Source organism: Crocuta crocuta, unplaced genomic scaffold, assembly GCF_008692635.1.
Source record: "Crocuta crocuta isolate KB4526 unplaced genomic scaffold, BGI_CrCroc_1.0 scaffold167, whole genome shotgun sequence".
Lineage (NCBI taxonomy): Eukaryota > Metazoa > Chordata > Mammalia > Carnivora > Hyaenidae > Crocuta > Crocuta crocuta.
In genome coordinates, this window is record NW_027532406.1 from 6976586 (window position 1) to 7003695 (window position 27110).

At 36.3% G+C, this 27110-nt stretch overlaps 1 protein-coding gene and 1 pseudogene across 5 annotated transcripts in view; both read right to left on the minus strand.

The window, feature by feature from the left end:
* The window catches only part of TET1 (tet methylcytosine dioxygenase 1), a 121482-nt gene that overhangs the window by 22211 nt on the left and 72161 nt on the right, over nt 1-27110 (minus strand). For all 5 annotated transcript variants that reach the window (XM_077778527.1, XM_077778526.1, XM_077778525.1 and 2 more), the window contains exons 4-6: nt 23573-23663; nt 22937-23030; nt 1226-1437 (exon numbers count right to left, since the gene is read on the minus strand). In XM_077778527.1, coding sequence (XP_077634653.1) covers nt 1226-1437; nt 22937-23030; nt 23573-23663 — 397 coding nt within the window. The remainder of the gene's footprint in view (nt 1-1225; nt 1438-22936; nt 23031-23572; nt 23664-27110) is intronic.
* Nucleotides 14298-14448, minus strand: LOC144243599 (U2 spliceosomal RNA; annotated as a pseudogene).

The window sequence follows — 27110 nt, forward strand, 5'->3', positions numbered from 1 at the left end:
TCCCCCCTCCACATCCATCAGTCCTCAGTTTGTTCTCAACATTCAAGAGTCTCTCACGGTTTGCCTCTCTCCCTCTCCCCCATGATTTCCCCCCTTCTTCTCCCCCACGGTCCTCCATTAATTCCTCCTAATCCTCCTAAACATGCAAACATATGGTATTTGTCCTTCTCTGCCTGACTTACTTCACTCAGCATAACACCCTCAAGGTCCATCCATGTTGCTACACATGGCCAGATTTCATTGTTTCTCATTGCCATGTAGTATTCCATCGTATAGATAAACCACATTTTCTTGATCCATTCGTCCGCTGATGGACACTTAGGCTCTTTCCATGTTTTGGCTATTGTTGAGAGTGCTGACTAGCATCAATTTTAAACTTTATTTCTATATTAAGAGCTCACGCAGGTGCATGTGAGCAGGCAGAGAGAGAGCCAGAGAGAATCCCAAGCTGGTTCTGCACTATTAGCAGAGTCCACAGCAGGGTCCAAACCTATGAACCGTGAATTCATGACTTGAGCCTCAGTCAGATGCTTAACAGACTGAGCTACCCAGGCTTCCCAATGAGCATAAATTTTAAATACATCACAAGTTCATGTTTTAAAAATTTATGGTTTCAACAAGAACAGAAAACATGTAAATTACTGTATAACTTGTAAGAGAGAAAAATGTTCTTTAATTCTACTTAAAATACAGACACATAAGAAAGTAGATATAATTCATTATAAAGGAAAGGGGATAGGGTGACTGGCTGGCTCAGTCAGTGAAGCATGAGACTCTTGATTGTGAGCTTAAGCCCGATGTTGGGTGTAGAGGGAGAATATCCTAAAAGGGTCTCAACTCACTATGAAGCCAAATTTCTCCTTTAAAAAAGTTCATTATTTTCAGTTTTAGGATTCAAATCTTCTGTTCTCCCATATAATACACGTAGTTGGTAGTTAAGTAACAATTTAATATTATATAAAAGAGATCTGAACAGGAATGCAGTAAAAAATAGATTTGGGGCACCTGGGTGGCTCAGTTGGTTAAGCATCTACTTCGGCTCAGGTCATGATTTCGTGGTTCGTGGGTTCAAGCCCCGCATCGGGCTCTGTGCTGGCAGCCAGATCAGAGCCTGGAGCCTGTTTCAGGTTCTGGATCTCCCTCTCTCTGACCTCCCATGCTCACGCTGTCTCTCTCTCAGAAATAAATAAAAACATTAAAAAATTAAAAAAATAGATTTGATTACTTTTCATTCAGAGTGCATCTTCGGTCTGTGGGATGACCATTGTAGGACTTTAGATTTTCGGTAAGCTCCGTGTACAATCTGTCAGCCATGGGGAGAGGAATGCCGTCCCATACCATGATGAGCACCACCATCACAGCTGTTGGACAATGGTGGCCTGTACGCTGCCGAACCAAACATAGAACTTTTTCTTCCTCGCTGCCTCTTCTTAAAACCTGGAAAAGCAGAATGCATTTATTTATAAAAAACAAGAAACCTAAAGTTGAGTGCAATGGATATTGTTTTCAAAGCTCTGTGTTATTGCATTTCAGGTATTTTTAAACATTACTATTTCTCAAAGGGTTGAAGCTTATTCAGTTTTTAGAATAGCTGCGTCCACACAACTCAGGGGTATCCCAGTTTACTTGACTAACAAACAACACGGAGAACAGGAGTCTGTGGTATGTGGTTATTACTGGTAAAAGTAGACCAAAGCAGTCTGTTGTTTCATTTCACTGTTGATACAGTATTGCAAAATAGACAACAGAGGATTCCCTGGAAAAAACTTAACTGCTCTGCTCTTCAACAAATGCCACAACAGGACAAATCTAGCTAGATGCAAATAATCAAAGACTCCCAATATTGAGAATGGACTTCAGCACTGAAATTTAGCATTTGAGGAAAGGTATGGATATTTTCCTTGGGTGAATGGTTTTATCAGAATAATTAATATACAAAGTGATGGTCCTAAAATTCCTGTGACCTTTCCCTGCTATCAAAGATCTAACATACCCATATTATCGTAAGATTAAGGTGGTTCAGTTGACATGGCATATACGAAATACAACAATTAATTTTGAATTCTTGATTTATCTTACAGCACATCGTACCCATGGGGTGCTACAAAGGCCTCAAAAGTATTTAAAATATTGCTCAGTGGTCCCAGTGCACACCAAAACATTACATAAAAATGTTGACATAAAACCAACCAATTCTGTTTAAAATTCCTTCCATATAACAAATTTACATGGTAGAGACACTGACCACATTAATCAGCACAAAATCAGTAAAGGATAAAGGAACCCACCCCTGTGACCAAAATGGAGCAACAAACAGCAAAATTATTATCCCATTTTTGTTGCTATAATATTACATTAACTTGAGATGAAACTTCTTAAGATGTTAGTTACCCAATATCACTTTCTTCTGTCACTCCAGATGGTTAACAATCATTGCTACCAAGGCATCCCTTGAGTAGAGTTGGCTTTAGGACCTTCCCCCTAAACACAATTATTTATATTAAAATTTTTTTCTATTATTTATGTCCTTTTACAGCCAAATAAGAATACATTTGCTTTCAAATAAGCTCAAATACAAAATAATATATACTGTAATAAACAACATTATACCAGATAATTTTCAAGTTGTCAAGCAAAGTTACATTGATCTACTGTTTGTATGGGAAATGCTAAAATACTGTTTATTCATGGTTATCTGTGCTTTGCTCAGATCTCCAAATGTCCTTCAGTGAACATCAGAAAATCAAGCATAAGGAGTTTCTAAGTTCAAGATGTAGGATCAATATGCTGCTTAAGTATTGCCATGGAATGAATATTTGTGACCACCCAAAATCTATATATTAAATCTTGAATCCCATTTGTGGTAGTATTACAAGGTAGGGCTTTTGGGAGGTAAATAAGTCACAGGGGGGAGGCTCTCATGTGTAAGATTAGTGGTCTTATTAAACAGACACCACAGAATTCCCTAATACCTTCACACATGTGACAACACAAAGAGAAGAGGACCCTCCCCCAAACATGCTGGCATCATAATCTGAGCTTTCAAACTCCAGAACTGGAAGAAATACATTTCTGTGGTATAGAAGCCACTCAGCCTGGTGTTTTCTCATAGCAGTCTAAATGGAGGAAGACAAGCATTAAACCTATGTAAGCTTATAAAAACTATAAAACATTAAAAGAAATTTAAAGATGACCTCAATAAATGCAGAAGTACCGTGTTCATGGAATAGACACTATTGATTGTAATGATGCCAATTTTCCCCAAATGCCTTTGCAGATTTGATGCAATCCCAAGCACATCTTATTATCAGAGTTTATTTTGTATTGGGTGGAAATTGACAAGCTTGTGCCAAAATTCATATGGAAATGCAAAAGAAAGGGCCAAGAAAATGAATGAAGGTAAAGTGATCTCTGTTACAAATATATCTTGTACTGGTACAATGATAGATAAAGAGATCAATGGAGAATACAGGAGATATGTACATAACTTGGCATTGCAATAAAAAATTAACTTTTAATAAATGGTATTATGTAGAGATCTATTTGGCAAAATATGAATCTTGACCCTACTGCATAAGTAGCTTGAGTTATATTGTTGATATAAATACGCAACTTAAAACAATACGTTTTTGGAAGAAAATATCTTCATGACCTTGAAGTAGGTAAAACCAATACAGAATAGATTACTAAATTTAATTATTGTAAGGAAAAATATTAAGGAGTTGGATTGTACAGGCGCTTGCCTGGCTAAGGTGGTAAAGAACTCTTGATCTCAGGGTTGTAAATGTGAGACCACGTTAGGTATAGAGATTACTTAAAAATAAAATCTTAAAAAAAATTAACTAGCAAGCGATTAAGAAGGCATAAAGTCAAGTAAATCAGTGGGAGAAATATTTATAATACTTATAATTGACAAAATATTTTTACTCAAAATATAAGGAAATTTCTCCAAGTGAGTAATAAAAACACAATAGAAAACCAGGAAAAGAATTGAATAGGCTCAACACAAGAGAATATCAAACAGATGATGAGCATATGAAAATATGCTCCACATTACTCGTCATGTAGCAAAGTAAAAAATTTTTAAAGCACCACATATGTTGGTGTGATGATAAAATAGTGAAACTGCTATAGAAAACAGTCTGGAAGTTCCTCAAAAAACTAAAAATAGAACTGCCATGTGATCCAACAATTCCACTTTGGAGTACACATCCGAAAGAACTGAAAGCAAAGAACTGAAAGCAAAGCCTAAAACAGTTATTTGCATGTTCATACCACCACTATTCATAATAGCCAAGTGGTGGAAGGAAATGAAATGTCCACTGACAGATGAATGGATACACAATGTGGCATCTCCATGACAGAATATCATCCAGACTTAAAAAGGAAGGAAATCCTATCACATGCTACAACATGGATGAATCTTAATGATACAGTGTTAAGTGAAATAAGCCAGTAACACAAAAGCAAATCTGTATGATTCCACTTATAGGAGGTATCTAAAGTAGTCAAATTCATAAAACATAAAGGGGAATGGTGGATACCAGTGGCTGTGATAATGGGAAAATGGAGAGTTATTTAATGGGCATAAACTTTCAAATCTGAAAGATGTAAAAGTTCTGGAGATATGTTTAACAAAATTCTGAATATAATTCATACTAATGAATTGCACACTGTGGTTAAGTGGTTAAGATGGTAAATTTTATGTTTTTGAAACATAGTAAAGTGTTTTATTTATTTCCGAGAGAGAGAGAGAGAGTGAGCAGGGGAGGGTCAGAGAGAGAGGGAGAAACAGAATCTGAAACAGGCTCCAGACTCTGAGCTAGCTGTCAGCACAGAGCCCGACGTGGGGTTTGAACCCACAAACCCAACCGAACGTAACCGTGAGATGATGACCTGAGCTGAAGTCGGACGTTTAACCGACTGAGCCACCTGGGCACCCTAAACATAGTAAACTGGAAAGAAGTCTTAAAAAGAGGTATTACACACCCATTAGAATGTCTACAATGAAAAAGAAAATATGGAGTATTCACAAGAATGTGGAGCAAATGGAAGACTTGTACATTACTCACGTGACAGTTAAGAGATAACGACGTTGGAAAATTGTGTGTTTCTTCTATCAACCAAAGCTGCACATATGCACACACCAATGCCCCCACCCCCTTCAATGCAGAAATTCTACTTCTAGCTATACATCAAATAAAAATGTATTTATATTTCCCAAAGACTTCACCAATATTCATAATTATCCCAAATTGGGAACAACTCAAATGTCAATCATCAGAAGAATAACTCCATCAATTTTAACCATGTATGGTAATAGAACACTACTGAGCAATGAGAATGATTTACAGTTACAGACAACATAAATAAACCTTACAATTCTAATGCTGCATAAAGGAAGGTAACACAAAAGAATAATCTGTAAGATTGCATTTAGATGAAATTCAAACAGGCAAGATAAATCCATACTGTTAGAAAAGAGGACAGTGGCTACTTTTAGTCGGGTATAAGAAGGGGCAGGAGTGCTTTTGAGGTGCTAGTAATATCAGATGCTGGTCTCACAAAGGTGCTCACTTTAGAAAATTCTGTGACCTGAGGATTTTTGCAGTCCTCTGCACATATTCTATAATTAAGAAGTCTACCTTAATCAAAATTAAAACAAAAAACTGTAAAGGCTTAGTTAAGTGGCCAACTTCGGCTCAGGTCATGACCTCAGTTTGTGGGATCATGCCCAGTGTTGGGCTCTGTGCTCATAGATTGGAGCCTGGAATCTCCTTTGGATTCTGTGTCATCCCCTTTCTCTGCCCCTCTGTGGCTCGTATCCTATCTCTCTCTCTCAAAAAAGGAAATAAACATTAAAAAAAATTACCAACAGCAAAAACTTGTAAAGGCTGCCACTTACTCTCTCAGGATACGTTACCAAGTTTCTTAACCTTTCTATAGCAGAAGAGAACTAGGATCTAATTAATATTAGCTACTATTTCATGCCTGTTTGATTTATTACTGCACACTTGGCTCTTGAGCACAGAAATACAGCTGAAATATTTGTTGAATGAATGGTTAAAAACCACAAAAGCCCAATGTGGTTGCATTTAACTACAAGTTACTCTATTAATAAGATGAAAACTCTTATTTCAAAAGATTTTAAATGAGTGTAAGTATTCGCAATTTTAAAACTTTTCTCGAGAACTGTATTATTTCATAAGTGGAAGGATGTATTAATTTGTAAACTGTTGAATCTGTGGCCACATGGCAGTCACTTTAGATGGTAAACGGTACATACAAGCTTCTCTGAGAAATGTTTGTGTTAAGGTGCCTAGGTGGCTCAGTTGGTTAAGTGTCCCACTTCGGCCCAGGTCATGATCTCAGTCATGAGCCCTGCTTGGGCTCTGTGCTGACATCTAATATTTATGAAATAACTTAAATATCATAAAGTCCACCATTTTAAAGTATGAATTCAATGGCTACTGTATACTCAAAAGTTCACCCCCTCCCCAACCCCTTAGTAGTCATGCCACATTTTTCTCTTTTCTCAGTTCATTTCAGTCCCAATCTATTTTCTACCTCCATAGACTTTGCTTATTCGGGACATTTCATATAAATGGAATCCTCTTATATTTCATATAAATGGCCTTTTGTATCTGGCTTCTTTTACTCAGCCTATTTTCATTCATGTTTGTAGCACTTATCAGTACTCCATTCCTTTTTACTGCAATGGAATACTTATTTGACATGACATATAGATTGTTCCCAATTTTGCAATTATGATTGATGCTACTATGAACATTCACTTAACAATTTTTTCTATTGACATGTCTTCATGGGATTGAGTCTGTAATAACAGTGTGGAGCCTCCTTAAGATTCTCTCTCCCTCACTCTGTCCCTCCATGGCTCGAAGGGCACTCGCTCTGTGAAAATAAATACTTATTTTTTAATGTTTATTTACTTATTTTGAGAGAGAGAGAGAGAGACAGAGTGAGAGAGAGAGGAGCAAGGTGGAGGCAGATAGAGAATCCCAAGCAAGCTCCTCACTGTGAGCACAGAGCCTAATGTGGATCTTCGTCCCACAAACCATGAGATCATGACCTGAGAGTCAGATGCTTAACCCATTGAGTCCCCCAAGCACCCCTAAATCAACATTAAAAAAAGAAAGAAAGGAACAATCAGACTGTTTTCCAAAGTGGAAGATCTATTTTATAATCACACTAGGAATGTACAAAAGGATCTAATTTCTATATATCCTTGACAAATCTTGTTACTGGTCACCTGTGTGTCTTCTCTGGAAAAGGTCTCTTCAAATATATTGTTCATTTCAGTTGAGATTATCTATTTATTACTGATATGAGTTCTCTTTTATAGTCTCTATAAAAGCTGCTTATTAGACATCTGCTCAGCAAACATTTTCTCCTTTTCTTATTGTTTGTTGACCTTTGATAGAGTCCTGTGAAGCAGAAAAGTTTTAAATTTTGACAAAGTCCAATTTATCTTTTGTCACTTGTGCTTTTGGTATTTTATCTAAGAAAAAGTTGTGTAACCCAATCTCAAAAAGATTTACAGCTATGGGTTTAAAAAATTTTTTTAATGTTTATTTTTGAAAGAGAGAGAGAGAGGCAGTGCTCAGGAGGGGAGAGAGAGGGCAAGGGGAGTAGAGACAGAGGACCTGAATGATGCAGGCTCTGCGCTGACAGAGCCCGGTGTCGAGCTCGAACCCAAGAAACAGGAGACCATGACCTGAGCCGAAGCTGGATGCTTAACCAACTAAGCCACCCAGGTGTCCCTACAGGTACGTTTTTATGTTTTAGCTAATGATTTCATAACTTGAACTCTGACATTTTCATCTCTGATCCATTTTGAGTCTTTAAGTACCTCAGACATTTCATAAGAACTTATTTCATTGTAAAGTTTCAAGTTAAAAGATGTAGTAAATAACTATAAATAAGTGATCCTGGATTAAATTCAGACTCAAGAAAAAATATGCTGTCTTTTTCCATAAAGGATATTATTAGGTATAAGACCTAAAAAGTAGACTATAATATTAAATCAGCTTTGATAATTGTCCTGTGGCTATGTAAAATCTTCATAATTATATTTTGGTTATGTAAGACAATATTCTGTTTTTTTTAAACAATTGAAAGATCATATTTTATTATCCTTCTCAATTCCAAACAAGCTGATAGAAAAGCCTATTTATTGATAATAAAATCATTGGGTATTGCATGTTCTTTCTCAATTCCCAAGCAGAGTCCTGTTCTTCAACGTTCAAATTCAGGATCTCATTTTCCAATACCCAGCATCAAATGACATGGAAAAATCTCCAGCAGGAGGATAAGAGAATTTAGAAAAGTAATTCTTACATCCACTATGCACAAAAACAACTCCCCAGAAACTTGTTTACAATGCAGATTTCAGATGTATGGCCAGAGATGTTATGTGTGCAGAAAATGTCATGAATCTGCATTTTTGTCAAACATCTGGGTTTTTTAAAAGACTTTTTAAAAAATTTATTTTTTTAAGTAATCTCTATGCCCACCATGGAGCTGAAAATCACAACCCTGAGCTCAAGAGTCTCATGCTCCACCAACTGAGCCAGCCAGGCACAGTGCACCCTCCTTATTTTTATAATAAACATAGCAATGTATTTTGGGGAAAAGGGCATCATGTTTATAAATTACTATTAAAGTACTAAGAAAAAATAGAGAAGAGAGAGAGAGGGAGAGAGGGGAAAAAAAGCCAAGCTAATTTGGTAGAAATCTAAATTTGCACAATGTAGAGTATACAAAAATTCTGCAGTATTCTTGCACTGTTTGAGTAAGTCTAAAATTTTTTCAAAATCCTAAGTTTAAAAATATTTCTATGGTGTTCACCAAAGTTTTGTATTGTATATTTTATTCTCAATACAAGTTTGGGATTGGAGTGCTCATAGTCCACAGGGATGGAGGACAAGCTTCAAAACAGAGCCACTGGATCAGAGAGATCATAGGTCAAGACATGAGCTACAGGCAGATCTCTGGAAACTAACAACCCCAGGGATTTAAAAAACAGTCCACTGTCGGAGAGAATGTAAGAGCAAAGAATAAGTCTTTGCATAAGCTGAGGAATGAACAATGGACACATATTTTGTAAAATAAAAGATCTCTAATTCTGAGTTTAACTCAATCTGTAGGACAATGAATATTCAATGTATAGAGTCTTAATAACATCTGAAATAAATTAATATAAATTAACAAGAATGTGAGCTTGGATAAAGTAATTAGTCGCAAGTCCAAAATACTGTCAGGTTAGCAAGATGGCATTTTGTCTAATTATTATGCTACAAATTGTAATCACCAGGGAAGCCGATTAAGTACCACTGTAAGGGAAATCATACAAATGCAAAATTGAATATACAGTAATATTGTGGGGGTTAGTAGACATTTGTGAGGGGTCTCTATGAGTAAGTGTGCTAATAAGCAAGGCTAACTCTATTTGGAGAGTGAGAAGGCTCCTCTCACTCCTTTTTTTTTTTTTTTTAATATTTTTATTTATTTCTAGTGGAGAGAGAGAGAGAGGGGGAGAGAGAGAGAGAGACAGTGTGAGCAGTGAAGGGTCAGAGAGAGAGGGAGATACAGACTCCGAAATAGGCTCCAGGCTCTGAGCTGGCAGTCAGCACAGAGCCTGACGTGGGGCTTGAACCCACGAACCGTGAGATCATGACCTAAGCGAAAGTCGGACACTTAACCGACTAAGCCACCCAGGCGTCCCTGGAGGAGACTCCTTTTAAAGAACTAAAGGAGTTTGCCACCAGGGGAAAGAGAATACAAAGACCATTCTAAGAATTTTGGAAAATAAGCACGATGAGGCAAGGATGTTATTTAAGGAAGAATTCTGCTAATTGTCCGGATACCAGATGGTTTCTGTGATTTATGAAACCTCCTTTATTAAATTATTATTCATAGTTGGTTCTATTTCTGGGATCTCTGACATAAAGATGATGTTCACTCTGTATATAATATGTAGCTCAAGGGTCAGTATCTCCCCAAAGCCCTTCCTGGACCCTCACCTCCAAATATCATTTTTCGTCTCCACCTTGCTCCTTCTATATGTTCTTGTCAAACAGACAAGAGGTAGGATTTCATAATAACAGCACACTGGTGACTGCTTAAGGCATGGACATGAATGAGTTCATCCAATACGGAACACGCGGCAGGCTGAATTGCTGAGGAGTGATGGGGAGAAGCTGTGTGACAAAAGCTCTGCAACACACCAGCTTCTCAGAGGAGGGAGGGTAACCAATAGTTTGAGCTGCTGAAGAAAAGCTAGGAGCACCTAGAATTTTCTTTGACAGTAAGGTATTGGTTGACCATGGGAATAGCACTCTCAGAGAAGGAAGATAGATCAACCGGAAAATATTTCCTAGTAAATCTATGAAAGAATCGTCTTCTCCCAGGTTGTAAATGATTCTGCCTCTATAATCTCTTTACGAATAGCTCCACAAAGTACAGTCTCAACTATTTTCTGAGAACCTGGTCCAAATGGGACAACCTACAGAAATTCCCCATGGACAGTTCTTAAGGTAGGTTAGATAGGGATCAAGAGTGAGAGCTTAGGATATTCTAAATCATTCTGATGGTCAGTNGAGAATACTTTCCTGAGAAACAAAATTACTGTTATAATTTCTAAAAAGGCAGGTATAGGTAAATAGTATTTTCACATGCTTAGGGGCATAGAAGAAATTGAAAGACTTAGAGAGGTTTCCCTGAGGGCAGGCAAATTTGGGTTCTAGTCATAGTATATTTATATAGGCAACAGAAAAAGTATTAAAGCATTTATAAATAAATTTATTTTTAAAAACAAATGAGGGAATTTTCCTTCTAAATTTAGAAGGAAATGGTCTGCTCTAATGGGTCAATGAACAATTTCAACAAAAATGAACAGGTAGAAAAAAATGGAATTTTAAATCACTGAAAAATTTTTAAATGAACTACGGGATCCATACATAAAATTAAGAACAGGGAGACACTATTTTTATAATAGCAGCGTGAAAACAGGTTTCCTTAGCAAGATAAAAAATATGAAGGTATATAGTAAATGACATAGATATCACCAGGTAAGGATTTCAAGTTTCTCTACAAAGATAACAGTCAAGCAATATGACTAAAAGAAAATCTACTGGGGCATCTAGGTGGCTCCGTCAGTTAAGCATCTTACTCTTGGTTTTGGCTCAGGTCATGATCTCACAGTTTGAGCCCTGCATTGCACTCTGTAATGACAGTGCTAAGACTGCTTGGGGTTCTCTCGCTCCTTTCTCTACTCACGTGGCTCACACACTCTCTCCCTCTCTCAAAATAAATAAACTCTAATAAGTAACAAAATAAAAGAAAATCTAGAATTTAAACAATAGCAGACTATATAATAGAAGCTTTATTCACATACCATGAAAAAACATAACCTAAACAAAACATGGTTATGAAGAGTGAATTCATGGATGAGATACAGATGGTTAATACATTTTTTTTTTTAATTTTAGAAAAAGAGAGTGGATTAGAGGGGCAGAGGGAGGGAGAGAATCTCAAGCAGGCTCCACACTCAGCGAAGAGCTTGACTTGGGGTTCGAGCCCAAGAAACTGGGATCATGACCTGAGCTGAACACTCAACTGACTGAAACACCCAGGAACCCCAAGTGGTTATTAAACATTTAAAAGAAACCAAACATAACTGGTTAAAATTAAAATGCAAGTTCAGGGGGGCCTGGGTGGCTCAGTTGGTTATGTGTCTGTCTTCAGCTCAGGTAATGATCTCGCAGTTAGTGCATTCAAGCCCTGCATCAGGCTCTATGCTAACAGCTCCGAGCCTGGAGTCGGCTTTTGATTCTGTGTCTCCCCCTCTCTCTGACCCTCCGATATTATGCTCTGTCTTCCAATAATGAAAATGTTAAAAAAAATTTTTTTTTAAATGCAAGTTTAGTTTTAGTGTCAATTTTTTAAAAAAATTAAGAATAAAAAAGATTTGTTAACTCAAGTATTAAAAAATAATTTTTAACATTTATTTTTGTGGGTATAAGAAAGACAGCAAGCAGGGGAGGGGAGGGTGGAGAGAGAGAGAGAGAGGGAGAAGCAGAATCCAAAGCAGGCTCCAGGCTTGGAGCTGTCAGCACAGAGCCCTATGAGGGACTCCAATTCACCAGCAGAAGTTGGATGCTTAACTGAGCCACCCAGGAACCCCTCAAGTATTTTAAGTAAAGAATTTTTAAGAGTCTATTTTTGTTTAGCCTTTTTAAACATAAAGATCTCAGATGCTTTCTTTATAATTTCTAATACTGGATCCAAACTATACATGAAGAATTCGATTTCAGCATGCCACTAAGAGTAAATGCCCTTGAGAAGATTCTGCTCTGAAACAATCCCCATGCTTATTAAAACATGTTTATTTATTTATTTTGAGACAGACAGAGAGAGATGGGCAGAGAAGGGAGAGAATCCCAAGCAGGCTTCATGCCAGTCAGTGCAGAACTAAACAGGAGACTCAATCTCACAAACTGCGAAATCACAACCTGAGTAAAAATCAAGTGTCACTCAACCAACTGAGCCACTCAGGCACCCCAATCCCATGGTTATTTAATCAACTTTTCTTGAAATTTAGAATATTTTTGCCATAATGTTGACCATGTCCCTTCTCTGCTCAACATGCTTCAGCAGTTGTCCAAGATTTTTAGTCGAACGTTTTAACATGCAAACTTAGTTTGGGTATGCCAAAAGTTGTTAAGCATAATTATCTCAAAGTTAAATTTAAAATTGATTTTTAAACTTGAAAGTAAGATTTTTACGCAAAGGAAACAATCAACAAAAGTAAAAGACAACCTACTTAATAGGAGAAGATCCAAGATATATGTATAAAGAACAAATACAACTCAACATCCCAAAACCAGAAGAAATGAACAGATATTTCTCCAAAGACCTACAGATGGCCAACAAAAACATGAACAGATGCTAAAAATCAATCATCAGGGAAATACAAATCAAAAAAAGAACTGGGTATCACCTCACCCCTGTCAGAATGGGCAAAATAAAAAACACAAGAAATAACACATATTGGCAAGGATGTGGAGAAAAAGAAACCCTCATGCATGTGGGTGGGAACACAAACTAGTGCAGCCAATATGGAAAAGAGTATGGAAGAGCCTCAAAACATTAAAAATAGAATTACCATGTGATACAGTAATTCTGCTACTGGGGTATTTACCCCATGAATAAGAAAACACGAATTCAATAAGATATATGCAACCCCACCTTAATTTCAGCATTACTTACAACAGCCTAACTATGAAAGCAGCCCACGTGTCCATTGATAGATGAATGGATAAAGCAGATGTGTAGAAGACACACACACACACACACACACACTGGAATATTAATCAGTCATAAAATAAAGAATAAGGGGTGCTTGGCTGGCTCAGTTGGAGGAGCATGTGACTCTTAACTTTGGGGTCATGGGTTCAAGCCCCACAATGGGTGCACAGTTTACATAAATAAATAAAACTTAAACAACAAACAAACAAACAACTGGGGCACCTGGGTGGCTTATTCAGTTAGGCATCCAACTTCATCTTAGGTCATGATATAGCATTCTGTGAGTTTGAGTCCCATGTTTTAGCCCCAAGTCGGTTCTGTGCTGACAGCTCAGAGCCTGGAGCCTGCTTTCAGTTCTGTGTCTCCCTCTCCCTCTGCCCCGCCCCCTACAACACTCTTGTCTCTCTCTCTCAAAAACAATCATTAAAATTAAAAAAAAAATTATTAAATCTTGCCATTTCCAACGACATGGATGGAGCTAAGTGAAATGTCAGTAAGAAAAAGACAAATACCGTTATGATTTCACTTATATATGAAATTTAAGAAACAAAGAAAAAAATGGAGACAAACCCCAAACTAGATGCTTATCTAAAGAAAACTAACATTTATCAGAGAGGAGGTAGATGGGGAAATGAGTTAAACAGGCGAAGGGGAATAAGAGTATACTATCTTGATGAGCAGAATATAACATACAGAATGTTTTGAATCACTGTGTTGTATACCTCAAACTAATATAACCCTGTATGTTAACTATACTGAAATAAAAATTTTAAAGGGGGGTGGATAGTTCGGTGGCTCATTCGAGCGTCCAACTTCGGCTGGGGTCATGATACCATGTTTTCTGGGTTCAAGCCCCACATCGGGCTCACTGCTGTCAGCCTGTCAGTGCAGAGCCGCTTTGGATCCTGTCTCTCTCTATCCTCCCTACCACTTGGCTCTCCCAAAAATAAAAATAAAAAAAAAATTTTTTTTAAACTATGGTTCCTGGAAATACTTCAATACCAGGTCAATGTGTGGAGTGGATAGAGCAAGCTCCTTTTCCATCTCCCTGCTCCAAAAACCCACTTAACACAGGTACAGAAAATATACTTGATCTTAGCCAACAGACCAAGAAGCCATTTAAAACTTAATTTTAATTTAATACAGTTTTAATTTTCAGCTTGGACAGTTCACGTGATTTAGTTTTGAATTTTAATTTTTATTAAATAATTCCATAAATATAGGCCTACATTACTTTTCTTAAGAAAAAGAAAAAACCAGTACTTGTAATAACATCTGAGTTGTAAAGATGCTGCATCATTAGTGTTCTACACCAGCTCCAATAAAGATCTGGGGCCCACAAAAGGACTTGTTTAGAATTACAGCTAAGAGCAATATTGCTAAGGTGAGATCTTTTTTGAGTTTATTAATAATTTTGAGGTTGAGATATTTGGAGAAACAATAGGGCAATATTTTCAGCACAAATTAATGGTGACCAACCAAAAATAAAAACTCCACAAACAAAAACAATACAACACAATGCATTGATAAAGATCATTTAAAAGTACTTATATAGGAGAGTAAAACAAACTTCAACCTTTGGGGATAATGACTAGGTACATGTGAGAGACTTCTAGGGAGGTGGTAATAATTGAGTGTGTTCGTAATCTAGGTGGTAGTTATATGGGAGTGTTCACTTTGAAAAGCTTCACTGGGCTACAATGAAGACTTGAGTAATTTCATTTTATATTAGTCTTGAATAATAAGTTTTCTTAATAAATGAACTCTAAAAATAAGAGTAGTTCTAATGGTAGTCTTAATTGAAGAAAAATATGTTATATAATTTAAAAAAAAGGCAAGGACAGTGTAAAATGTCTGTGAGTTGTGATTAGCTGGAGTTAGCATCAACTTCCTGGCTTTTCCCTAATTTTGAACAAGGAAGCCTAAATGTTTTCTCACATTATCAAGGTATCACAGAAAACAAATTAGTAGCCCAGGACATTATACTCCCTTTATTACACACCATGGTAATATTTCAAAGAAGTGCCTGATTTGGGGACAGAAATATGCAACAACATGTAGCCCAAAGACATCGGGGACAGAACCTTGGAACAAAGGAACAAAACAGGAAAAGGAAAGTCTTCAAAGGTTATATACATATATAAATCCTGACAACATGGTCTGAAAACTTGTGGATACTTGGTTTTCTCCTCAGACCATAGTAGGCAGTAAAGTATTCACTTGTATATCTTGTATTTATTCACTGCCACACTTGTTCTACTGACCAAAAAACAATTCTATAGAGGAGAATCCGCCAACTGATTCCTGCTGTGAAATGTTCAGGCATTGGAGCCATCTGGGCAGCCTACTGTTTGTCCCTACTCCTCCTACTACCTCAGAGGTTTAAGTGTGTGTGTGTGTGTGTGTGTGTGTGTATGCGCTCATGGAGTTAGTAGTGTATATAGGGAGTTAATAGAAACTACTGTATCCAAGAAACTACATCCTTTTCACCAAAATCTACAGAGTAACAAGATAACTAGTCCTTGGTGAGACTCACAGTGACATGACAGCAGAGAAGAGAGTCAGAAACATCTGCAAAAGGCCAACAATTATGGGGGAGTGTTAACGACTACCTGGCAAAGAAAACAGTGTTAAGAGCAAGGGCAAAACAATGTCAACAAGGCTCAAAAACCTGTCCTGCCCAGTTAGAATTTCCTGTTAGGATTTTTTTGTGTGACCATTAAAAAGAGAAGCCATAGTAAGTCTCTCCTTCAAGAAAAGGAGGCCAAGTGCACCACAATAAAAACAGGATAGAATACAGTGACTAAGAACAAAAGTATGTGGGAAAATAGTGAAAAATTTTACATAAAATCACACAAAGTTTGATTTAAGTTAAAGTCACATATCAAATATATGATAAATGTACACTATTCAAGAGGAAGATTAAAAATGGAACAGTGCAAACCACTAGTTAACTGTTTACTGAATTCCTTCATTTAAAATGATAGATCTTGGGGCGCCTGGGTGGCTTAGTCGGTTAAGCGTCCGACTTTCGCTTAGGTCATGATCTCACGGTTCGTGGGTTCGAGCCCCGCGTCGGGCTCTGTGCTGACAGCTAGCTCAGAGCCTGGAGCCTGTTTCAGGGTCTGTCACTCCCTCTCTCTCTGACCCTCCCCTGCTCACGCTGTCTCTCTCTCTCTCTCTCTCCTAGAAATAAATAAAAAAGAAAAAAAACAAAAAAAAATAAAATAATAGATCTTGTGGCACCTGGGTGGCTTAGTCAGTTAAGCGTACGACTTTGGCTCAGGTCATGATCTCACGACTCATGGATTTGAGCCCCGTGTCAGGCTCTGTGCTGACAGCTAGCTCAGAGCCTGAATCCTGCTTTGGATTCTGTGTTTCCCTCTCTCTCTGACCCTCCCCTGCCCATGCTGTCTCTCTCTCTCTCTCAAAAATAAATAAAACATTAAAAAATGAAATGAAATAAAATGATTGATCTTCCTCTACCCCATCCTTTTACTTTATCCCTGCATTATTCAGCAACTCTGTAAGATTCAGTAACACTAGTGCCTTTCAAAAATAATCTGCTATAAAGTCCTAAAAAAGCATGTAGACCATGGAGACCGAATTCTCTCACTCAATTTTTTGAGGTGTATCAAAATTCAAATTTAAGATGGACAACTTTATCAGACTATTGATTCTCATGAAGTTCTGCATGCTTCAGAAAAGAACTAATACTGAACACCATGGTAATACTATTCCAATATATCAATTCAAATTCAAAAGATTCAGTATTCTTTAAGACTTATTTAAGCTCTCTGTTCATTCCCTCAACAAAAAATTTTCAGTGTTGGCTATGTCCTGGGCAGTGCTTTGAGCATTAGCAATGAACATATGAATATTTTAAATAAGATAATTTGGAAACTTTGCAAAACACAGTTTGATTAATATTTTGATTTCTGTAGCACATATAAGCTTTTGAGACCTAGCTTTTCTTTTTCACAAATATAAGAATTCAATTCTTGGTTTTGTTATCAAGATTACAATTTTGACTTCTCATTAGTAGATATAAATTTTCATTAAGTTGCTTAGCAACTGTGCTTTACTTCATTCCTTATCTGTGGATTGCTTTTGTATTTGCGAAAAGTGCAAGATATGTATCACTATGTATTGAAATGTTCTTTTTATTCTGCAAGAAGTATTGCAAAAGGGAAAAGAAAGTAATTTTGCTATAGTGGCTTCATGGAAAATGCTAACTACTCTTTTTTGTACCTAAGAACCCCTGATGACTTAATTCAATAATAGTAATGGAAAGATGTTACCAAAATCTTTGAACTGTAGATTTCATTTTTGTCTTCATCAAACAAACAAAAAAAAGAGGTATACACTAAATTCTGTCAGTGTAATTACTATTGCTTAAAAGTGGGTTTGAGAGGTAGGAAGGAAGGATCATCCAGGATCCCACCACTTAATCCAAGTACCTTGCTTTCTTTTGGATCACTTACTCTAGGGAGAGCCAGCTGCCATGTCCTAAGGATATTTTTACCCTTTGCTAGTAAATAAGCAAGAAAGTAAAGGATTCAGAAATATTTACCTGATATAGATTTAATGAACCCATGTTAACTGTCAATACCAGGTACTGGGAATCTCTACTATTTATTTCCGCAAATGCACAACATACTATGTAAGGGCGAGAATCAAAATATTGAAGCCAAACAATACTCTACTGTTTAATAATATGAATAGGGGGAGGGCAGGAGAAACAAGAAAATTATTACTTCAAAAGTCAGGATGGGAAGTTCCTGGGCATCCCGGCATCTAAGCATGCTTTATTTTGACCTATGAGTGTTTTCTTTACAAATATAGGTAAATTGTATTTAATATTTCCTGAGCTTTTCTGTTGACATATTCTATAATGAACAATGTTAATACTTAACAGCATTATTGTGAATAAAGTTCACAAAGGACTTCATTTCCTCTTTAGAAAAATATAAGACTGTTAGATTGTATTATATATTAACTATATTGGATAAGGCTGAGATCGATATATTTTACTATGCAAAATAGTGTCTTAAACATTATTTCTATCTCCAAGATGCCTCCAATGATTACCACCACCTAGTATTTACACCCTTGCATAGAACCTTCCTGAATGGAATAGGTTTCAGTTGTGTAGCAACTTACAAGACTAACGTCCTAAAAGACATTGTAGGGGTGCCTGTATGGCTCAGTCAGTTAAATGTCCAACTCTTGATTTTGGCTCAGGTCAAAATCTCACAGTACAATAGATTGAGCTTCATAGTTAAGCTCTGCACTGTCAGCTCAGAGTCTGCTTGAGATTCTCTCTCTCCCTCCCACCCCTCCCTTGTGTTTGCTCTCTCTCTCTCTCTCAAAAGACAAAAAGATATTGCAGCTCTTTCCTTGTTATCTTTTGATTGACTTACTATAGGGAAAACATGCCATGGTATGGAGAACCACATAAGTCCTATAATAAGAAATTGAGGCCTCTAGCAAACAGCCATCAGTCAAAAGACTCCCGCAAGTGATCTGGGAAGTAAACCTTTCAGCTCCACTCCATCCTCCCCAAATTTGCAGATGACTGCAACCTCATGAGAGACCCTTTTCCAGAAGCACTCTGCTAAGCTACTCTCAAATTCTTAAAGTTTGTTTTGTTTTGTTTTTAAGTAGGCTCCATGATGAACATGTGGCTTGAACTCACAACCCTGAAATTGAGTCAAATGTTCTGCTGACTGAGCCAGCCAGGCACCTCTACCCTCAGATTCTTGATCCCCAAGAACTCTGAGATAATAGATTCTTGTTCAAAGCTACTAAATTTTGACGTACTTGTGAAGCAGCAACAGATAACTAATACAGATTTGTCAATTAATTCCTTAGAACGCTCTATTATAAAACATAAATCAGCTAGATTAACACATCCCTAACTAAAACACCTCAAAGACTTCACGTTGCTCATGCACTAAAATCCAAACTGCCCACTATGGTCTACAAACCATTCACGCCCCAGCTTCTGCCAATACCTTTTTACCCTCACGTGCATCCATTCTCAGTCACCAGACTCCTCTGAGATTATGAGCGAATATACTCTTTTACCTGTTTTTTTTGCGGTTTTCTCTGGCTTAGGAATGTTCTTCCCTGCATTCTTGGGAGTATTCTTTGCATACTTGGCTCCTTTTTTGTCACTCAGTTTCTCAGCTTAAATGTTCCCTCCCCAGAGAGGCCTTTCCTGATGACCCATTCAAGAGAAAGCCCTGGAAAGTTCCCACTAAGGAGAGGAATAAGATAAGGGGACCACATTTAAAGCAATATAAAACTGAAGTTACTCTCCATAACTGTATGAAATTATAGAAATTAATAATATAAAATTTGAAAAGAATATAAATTTGTCACTATACATGATTGTACGTCTGAGATACACAAGAAAAATAAACTGAAAAACAAGAAACAAAACAGCAACAAAAAAAAGAAATAGATAAACTCTGGGAATAAAACTAAGATACGTCTGAAGGAACGGCACCTGGCTAACTTTGTCAGTGGAGCATGTGACTCTTGATCTCAGGGTTTTGGAGTCTTTCTACATGTTGGGTCTAGAGTTTATTTAAAAATAAAATCTTTCAAAAAAATGAAAGCACCTCTGAAGGACAAAAAAAAGACCCTAGCTGATGAAAAGGTATCCTTTGTAGGAAAGAAAGGCTAAATATCAAAAAGAAGTATATTCTCTAAATTCTCTGTACCATATGATTACAATAACACCAATAGGACTTTATTCTTGCAACTAGACAAGATGATTATTAACTTAGGAAAAATAAGGCAAGAATAGTCAAGAGATTTCTTAAAATTAGAAGGAATTCCCTCTATCAGATATGACAAAAAGGAAATGAAAGATTTTTTATAAACTTATATGCTAGAAGTGGTACAGATTTTTCTAATTAAGGCTAAAGTCAAAGAACAGATGAAAGGTTATTTATCTTAAAACCTTTTTTCCATCTTTAAAATTGTTAAAAAATTTTAAATTTCATTTTAAAAAACCAAATATTTAAAACATTGACATATAGTGGAAATATATCTGCAACTTTTATCACAGATGTCAATTTTTCAAAGGGGCTGCCATAAAATCAATAGAAGACTAATAATCCAATAGAAAAATGGGCAATCTGTATATTATTTCCTACTTCAAAATGTTTCAAATCGCCTGTATTTTTCAAGAGTGAATAAAATATAAAAATAAACATCACTTTGGCTACTGTTTAGATATGTCTTGGCCAAAACTGTTACACATTGAGACTGATTCATATGGGTGTTTAGTGGGGACTGAGGAAAGGATGTACTTTCATAGCCGAGTTGACAGTCTGAAAACCAGTGCATGGTTAGGACATGAAATGAGGGAACAATCATTCAAAACTAGTTGGGGGGAATTTTGAGGAGATTTTATTTATTAGTTCCTGAGAGGCAAGGTGGCCCAGCAAACATACTCAGCTAGCCTAGTTTCAAACTATGTGATGGCTGATAGAACCCTGGCCAGTTTGTTCCCACCTACAAAATGAAATGCCTGGTAGATCTTAATTCATGTTTGCATCCCTAATATCTAGCCCAAGGCCTGGCAATAGAAATGATTCAGGAAGTGCACTTTTTCACTTATTTTTCTCATTCTGAAACTTTTTTCATCTAAAATTCACCCACACTGTAACAAATTGAAGGCAAGTTATCTTGGTACTTGATTCTATTTCATATAATAAGAAATCCACAAACAACATGTTTTCCATAAGTTAAAAAATTCTCTTGTCTCTTGTGTTAAAGAAATTCAGATTTAAGGAGCACCTGAGTGGTCAGTTGGTTAAGGGGCCGACGCTTGATTGTGGCTCAGGTCATGGTCTCACAATTCATGAATTCAGCCCTCATAGCACAAAGCCTGCTTTGGATTCTCCCTGTCTCCCTCTCTCTGCCACCCTCCCCCCTTCCGCCCCCCGGCTCATGCTCTCTCCCACTCTTTCTCAAAAATAAATAAATAATTTTTAAAAATCAGATTTAAGAAAGGATGAAGTTGTTCTGGCAGCTCTCCTGGTTCAGAGACTCACGCTCCTATTTTTCTTCCCAATAGAAATTCAATCTGTCCTTTCAAGGTGGCTGTTAGTGCTCCAGCCAATAAAGAGCCACGTTCTATAAATGTTTAGTGAATGGAGAAAGACAAAAGAGCACATACTATGAGTCTAGGTTTATGGAGTTGATCAAAAAGACCTTTATGGAGATTAATGTCAAAACAGTAGTTATCTTTATGTGGCATTATTGTGTGGGAAGGCCCTTCTGGGAGTGCTAACTAAAATGATCATATTATCGTCTGCATAGTGTTATACACAAGAATAACCTTGCTATGTGTGTATACTTAATGATTTGTGCACCTTACTGTAAGGTAACTAAACAATGTACATTCTAGAACTTTGAGTTTATCTGTGGTTTTACAAGACTAAGCATTCCAAGCAGATTGAAGAAATGAGGTATTGTGGGGGCCCCTGGGTGGCTCAGTTGCATGTGTCTGACTTTAGCTAAGGTCATTATCTTGCAGTTTGTGAGTTTGAGCCCCTCATCAGGCTCTGTGCTTTTAGCACAGATCCTGTCCTACCTCTCTGCCTTTCCCCCAACTCTCTCAAAAATTAACATAAAAAAAGAAACAAAGTATTCTAGAGTGTGCAGCTCTTGTGCTCTTAACTGCTTTCAAAGGTTTAAAAGTAAGAAAGACAAATAGTCTACTACTAGAGTAGCAATTGCTTTTCTTTAGGAATACCTGGGTTTAAATCCTATCTTTATTTTGTATTTAATGTCTTTAATTTCTCCAAAATGGGTATGAAATTGACTTTTATCTTATTCAAAATCATAACAGAATCCTTCTGTGAGGATTAATGAGGCAATGTAGTTCAAGTTTTTAACATAGTGCCTGATATGCAATAAAAGGTAATTGTTATTATTACCATTGTTATCATCAATTTGTTAAACATTACATCATTATTAACAAATGATTCTATGGTCAATAATTCCGATTAAACTGGTTAATATTCCTGTGGATATGAATGTCCTGTTGAATATATGTATTTGGCTATGAACTTTTTTATTCTTCAGGTGAGAACTTCCTAATGAAGTTGAATTCAGTTCTTATAGTTCTGCATTATAAGAAAACCAAAGTAGTCATGGGAACAATTTTGGGCTTATGTTATAAAATACTTAGTTTTGCTTTCAAAATTATATGATCCTCATTAAGGTAGTCCTATGGATAATGACTTGGAAATAATTCGAAAATACAGGAACAGATATAAAGCAGTATGTATAATTTAGTACCATTTACTTATGTTACCTAACTATAAATTCATTAAAATATCTCTGAAAGTACACAAGACACTGGTCAAAGTGGTGACCTTGGGGAGTTGAAGATCACTAAGTAGTAACTGGGAACTTTTGTTCATTTAACATAAAAAGTCCAGACTAAGATAGATAGTTTCCTTATTATTTCCCAGGGACTAGTAAGAGTGGATACTTTTCTAGTCCACATTTTTCATGGAAAATAGATTTTATATGTGGAATAAATCCAGTTTTGAAAAATGTATAAACACAAGATACTTACCCACTTAGCAATTGGACACCCATGAGAGCTTTTTCCTTCTTTTCCCGTATATACTACAATTTCTATCCTTATTGCGTTTCCTTTTTGACCATACCTGAGTACAAAACACAGTGAAGGGAAAATAATTGCAATTAATTGCGATATACACCTTTTAACATCTTAATGTAAGATACAGATTTACAAAAGTACAAAAACCAAACACTCCTCATAATTTACATTAATTAAAAATTTACTTTTGTGTGGCAGATATTTTATGTTATCCCGTTCTGCTTACTTATCCTTAAAGATCACTCTTTTAAAATATGGACTGGCTCCAAGATAAGCATAAGGAATGTGAATGCAGTGTTGATGGAGGTAATCTGAACTATTAGTACAATTATACAATATAAAAATAAGTATTTCTGAACTTAACAAAGATAGCCTTGTTTTGCGAGTGTCTTGTTGAGGGCCCAAAGGCTAATGTGATGAGTGAGTCAGCAGGGACACCAGGACACAATTCTTTGCCTGGGCCCTAAGAAACATCCCACTTCTACTCCTGAAGGTATATACTTCTCATTTGTTCCCAGAGATAATTTCTCTGTATTGAGTCAGGTCCACAGTAATGAAGGATTTTAACAGGGAAGGATATTTCCTCACCTATTCTCCATGATTTCCCTGATAGCAGCAACACTTGGTCCTGCCCCAAGGTGTGTATAATATGGGCCTTTGTCTTTTTGTATAACTCGATCTGTGGAAGGAATAAGATTATTAGACCCAAAGCTTTCCAAAATTGCATAGGGGCAAGGAGGATATAGTTTTATTGTTTTCCAATTCAGAACAATGAATCTTGACAAACTTTTGGTAAGATTTAATAATTAATGTCTAGATTTCACTTGTTCCTTTCTTTCGCCTATTTCATTCTTCCTCTAAGACTCAAAGGAGAAAAAAATTTTAAGATGTGGGTGATATTTATTCTCCTATCTCCTGCTTTAAAGGAAGTCTATTAATAATTGAAGTACAAAATTAAAAGAGAGCAATACATCTTAAAAGCTTGGCCTCACAATCCTATTAAAATTGAGCCCTGCAATGGCACTGCTAAGAATTTATTCTACTATACACTTGCCTAATTATATATTTATAATGCAAATGTACACAGGAATGTTTTTTGTCACAATTATTTGTAATATCAAGAGAGAGAAACACATCTAGCATCCATTATCTGTTGAATTGCGGAATGTTTATATAGTGGAAAAATAAAATTATCAAAACAGTAATATTTACAAGCATTGAAAACTCTGAGATTTAATTTTTTTAAAAAAGCAAGTTGCAAAAATATTATTTTAGTTATTTTTAAAAACCCAAACGTTCTAACTATAAGCAATATCAAAATCAGCAATGTTAATTCATATAAAAAACTGAGGTTTTATCATTAGATTTTATACTGTAAGAAGACATTTGCATATATTTCTGTACTATTTGAAATTTTATGTGTGTGATTATAGATTTCTTAAAAACAGTATGTTTAACTTGACCTCTCAGAATCATGTCTAACTGGCATCGCTCAGAAACGCATTTCTGGTTGTGGTGCATCTATACTGAAAGATCATTATTTAATCATTTTTCAAAAATTAACCATTTTGATTGGACATCAGACAAAACATAAGACTACTTCTGTGGCTTCCTAAGATACAGTGAACAGAATTTAACTTATTACTGATGATCTAGAACAGAGGTTCTTAACCAGGGGCTATTTTTTCTGAGTGGAAAATTTGTTCAACATTCTTGGTTGTGATAACTGGGCAGGGGTGTGTGTGTGTGTGTGTGTGTGTGTGTGCGCGCGCGTTGTGTGCATGTGTGTGTGTATTACTGGTATCTACCGTGTACAGGCCATGGATGCCACGAAACAGGCCAGGTTGTAGAGGAAAGTCCCCCTACAGCAGAGAATTATCCTATCTAAAGAGTCCTTAGTGCTCAATTTGAGGAAATGTGATTGAGAGGTTAATTACTTATTTTGATAGAACACAATACCTGCATGGAAACCTTTTACTTAGATATGATCATCCCACTTGGGATGATTTCTGGGTGAGTCTGCTGTTTCCTTCTTCAGTTCCCATTTCTACACAATAAGCACAATAATCTTATATATAATGATTACAGGAAAACATGTAAGTGACAATGTATAAAACAATCAGTTGCACTGCAGATGTTCAATAAACTTTAAATGCTTCCGTCTCAACTCCTACACTGTGACTAGTTACTATCTATATGGAAAGACTTGAAACTAGACAATCATCCTCATGAAAGTATGCTAGCTCAGTAAAATCAGAATATAATTTTAATGGCATTTTAATTAAATTACAGATTTTTTCCCCATTTCTAATGATATCCAAAAAATTACTGTCCCTTTTTTATTTCAAATTTTTGAAACAAAAGGAAAGTAGGCTCTGAACTTGTGACTTCTGTCTTTTACTAGCTGTGAACTTCCTTGTGACTTAGTTTCCTCATTTGTCAACTGGAGATGATAAGCCTTCCCTACGTAGGGATGTTGTAAATATAACAAGTCAGGGCCAAGGCACTGTATCAGACTTGCAGTAAAAGATCTGGAATGGGAGTCATTGCACTCTTCTGTCCTTGGTCCAAGAGCCTCTCATTCTCCTATTTTGACCCCACTCAGCCTTGTCACCCCTTTTCAGTTTATAAGATCCTTCTGAGAAGAGCCTATCCCAGGTGCCTGGCACATGGCAGGCTGTCTAAACAGTGTTGAATGATGAGAAGAGTAATAGAAGGATTGACTTCAGAATATCAAATGTACTTTAGGTAATCAAGAGCAAATAGTCATGGCTATGCTTCGCTAATTTTTCTACTGTGGTTAAAACAAGAAATCAGAAATCTATACTTTATCCTTCCAAACAGTCCTTTACCCATTCTGGAATGTACTAACCAACACCTACTTCTGACCAAAAAACCTTCTTTTGTTTGATGCAAATCTTAAATCTTGTGATTTGGGGCTATATTGTAAGGCATTTTTTAAAAAAGACTTTTAATNGTGTGTGTGTATTACTGGTATCTACCGTGTACAGGCCATGGATGCCACGAAACAGGCCAGGTTGTAGAGGAAAGTCCCCCTACAGCAGAGAATTATCCTATCTAAAGAGTCCTTAGTGCTCAATTTGAGGAAATGTGATTGAGAGGTTAATTACTTATTTTGATAGAACACAATACCTGCATGGAAACCTTTTACTTAGATATGATCATCCCACTTGGGATGATTTCTGGGTGAGTCTGCTGTTTCCTTCTTCAGTTCCCATTTCTACACAATAAGCACAATAATCTTATATATAATGATTACAGGAAAACATGTAAGTGACAATGTATAAAACAATCAGTTGCACTGCAGATGTTCAATAAACTTTAAATGCTTCCGTCTCAACTCCTACACTGTGACTAGTTACTATCTATATGGAAAGACTTGAAACTAGACAATCATCCTCATGAAAGTATGCTAGCTCAGTAAAATCAGAATATAATTTTAATGGCATTTTAATTAAATTACAAAAACAAAAGTTTGATGCAAATCTTAAATCTTGTGATTTGGGGCTATATTGTAAGGCATTTTTTAAAAAAGACTTTTAATAATCCAATCTATGAGTTCAGAACAGGTTATTTCACAAATTTTGTCCTCATATGCTGTATAAAAGCTGAAATAATGAGGACATCAACCAGCATAACAAACCTGAATGACGCAATTAATCTCCTTATTACAGATACATTAAATTATTTCTTCTTTTACATGAGCAGTTACATGAAATCTGACCACAGACAATGACTTATCAGTACAGGGTTCAAATTAAGCTTTCATGTGTTTTAAATACTAAGCAAATTTCTCATAAGGCCTGCCTAAGAATCTTTATAATCCAGCAAGATTTCCTCAGGGTGATAATAATTTTGAATATTAGTTCCTGAATGTTCTCTTTCAATGACTCCTAAGGCACAAAATACGTATTAGAAATCACTTCACAACTCAGCTATTTGCACATGCCTATTTGTCTTTTAAATCAGAAATCAGTATTATACAATTTAATATTTTAAAATTTCAAAAGGTTTTCAAAGTCTTCAATGGCCAAGATTATGGAGTTTTTTTCATATATAAGGACATCCTTTGTATTGCAGAGCAGAAAAGCACTAGACATTGATA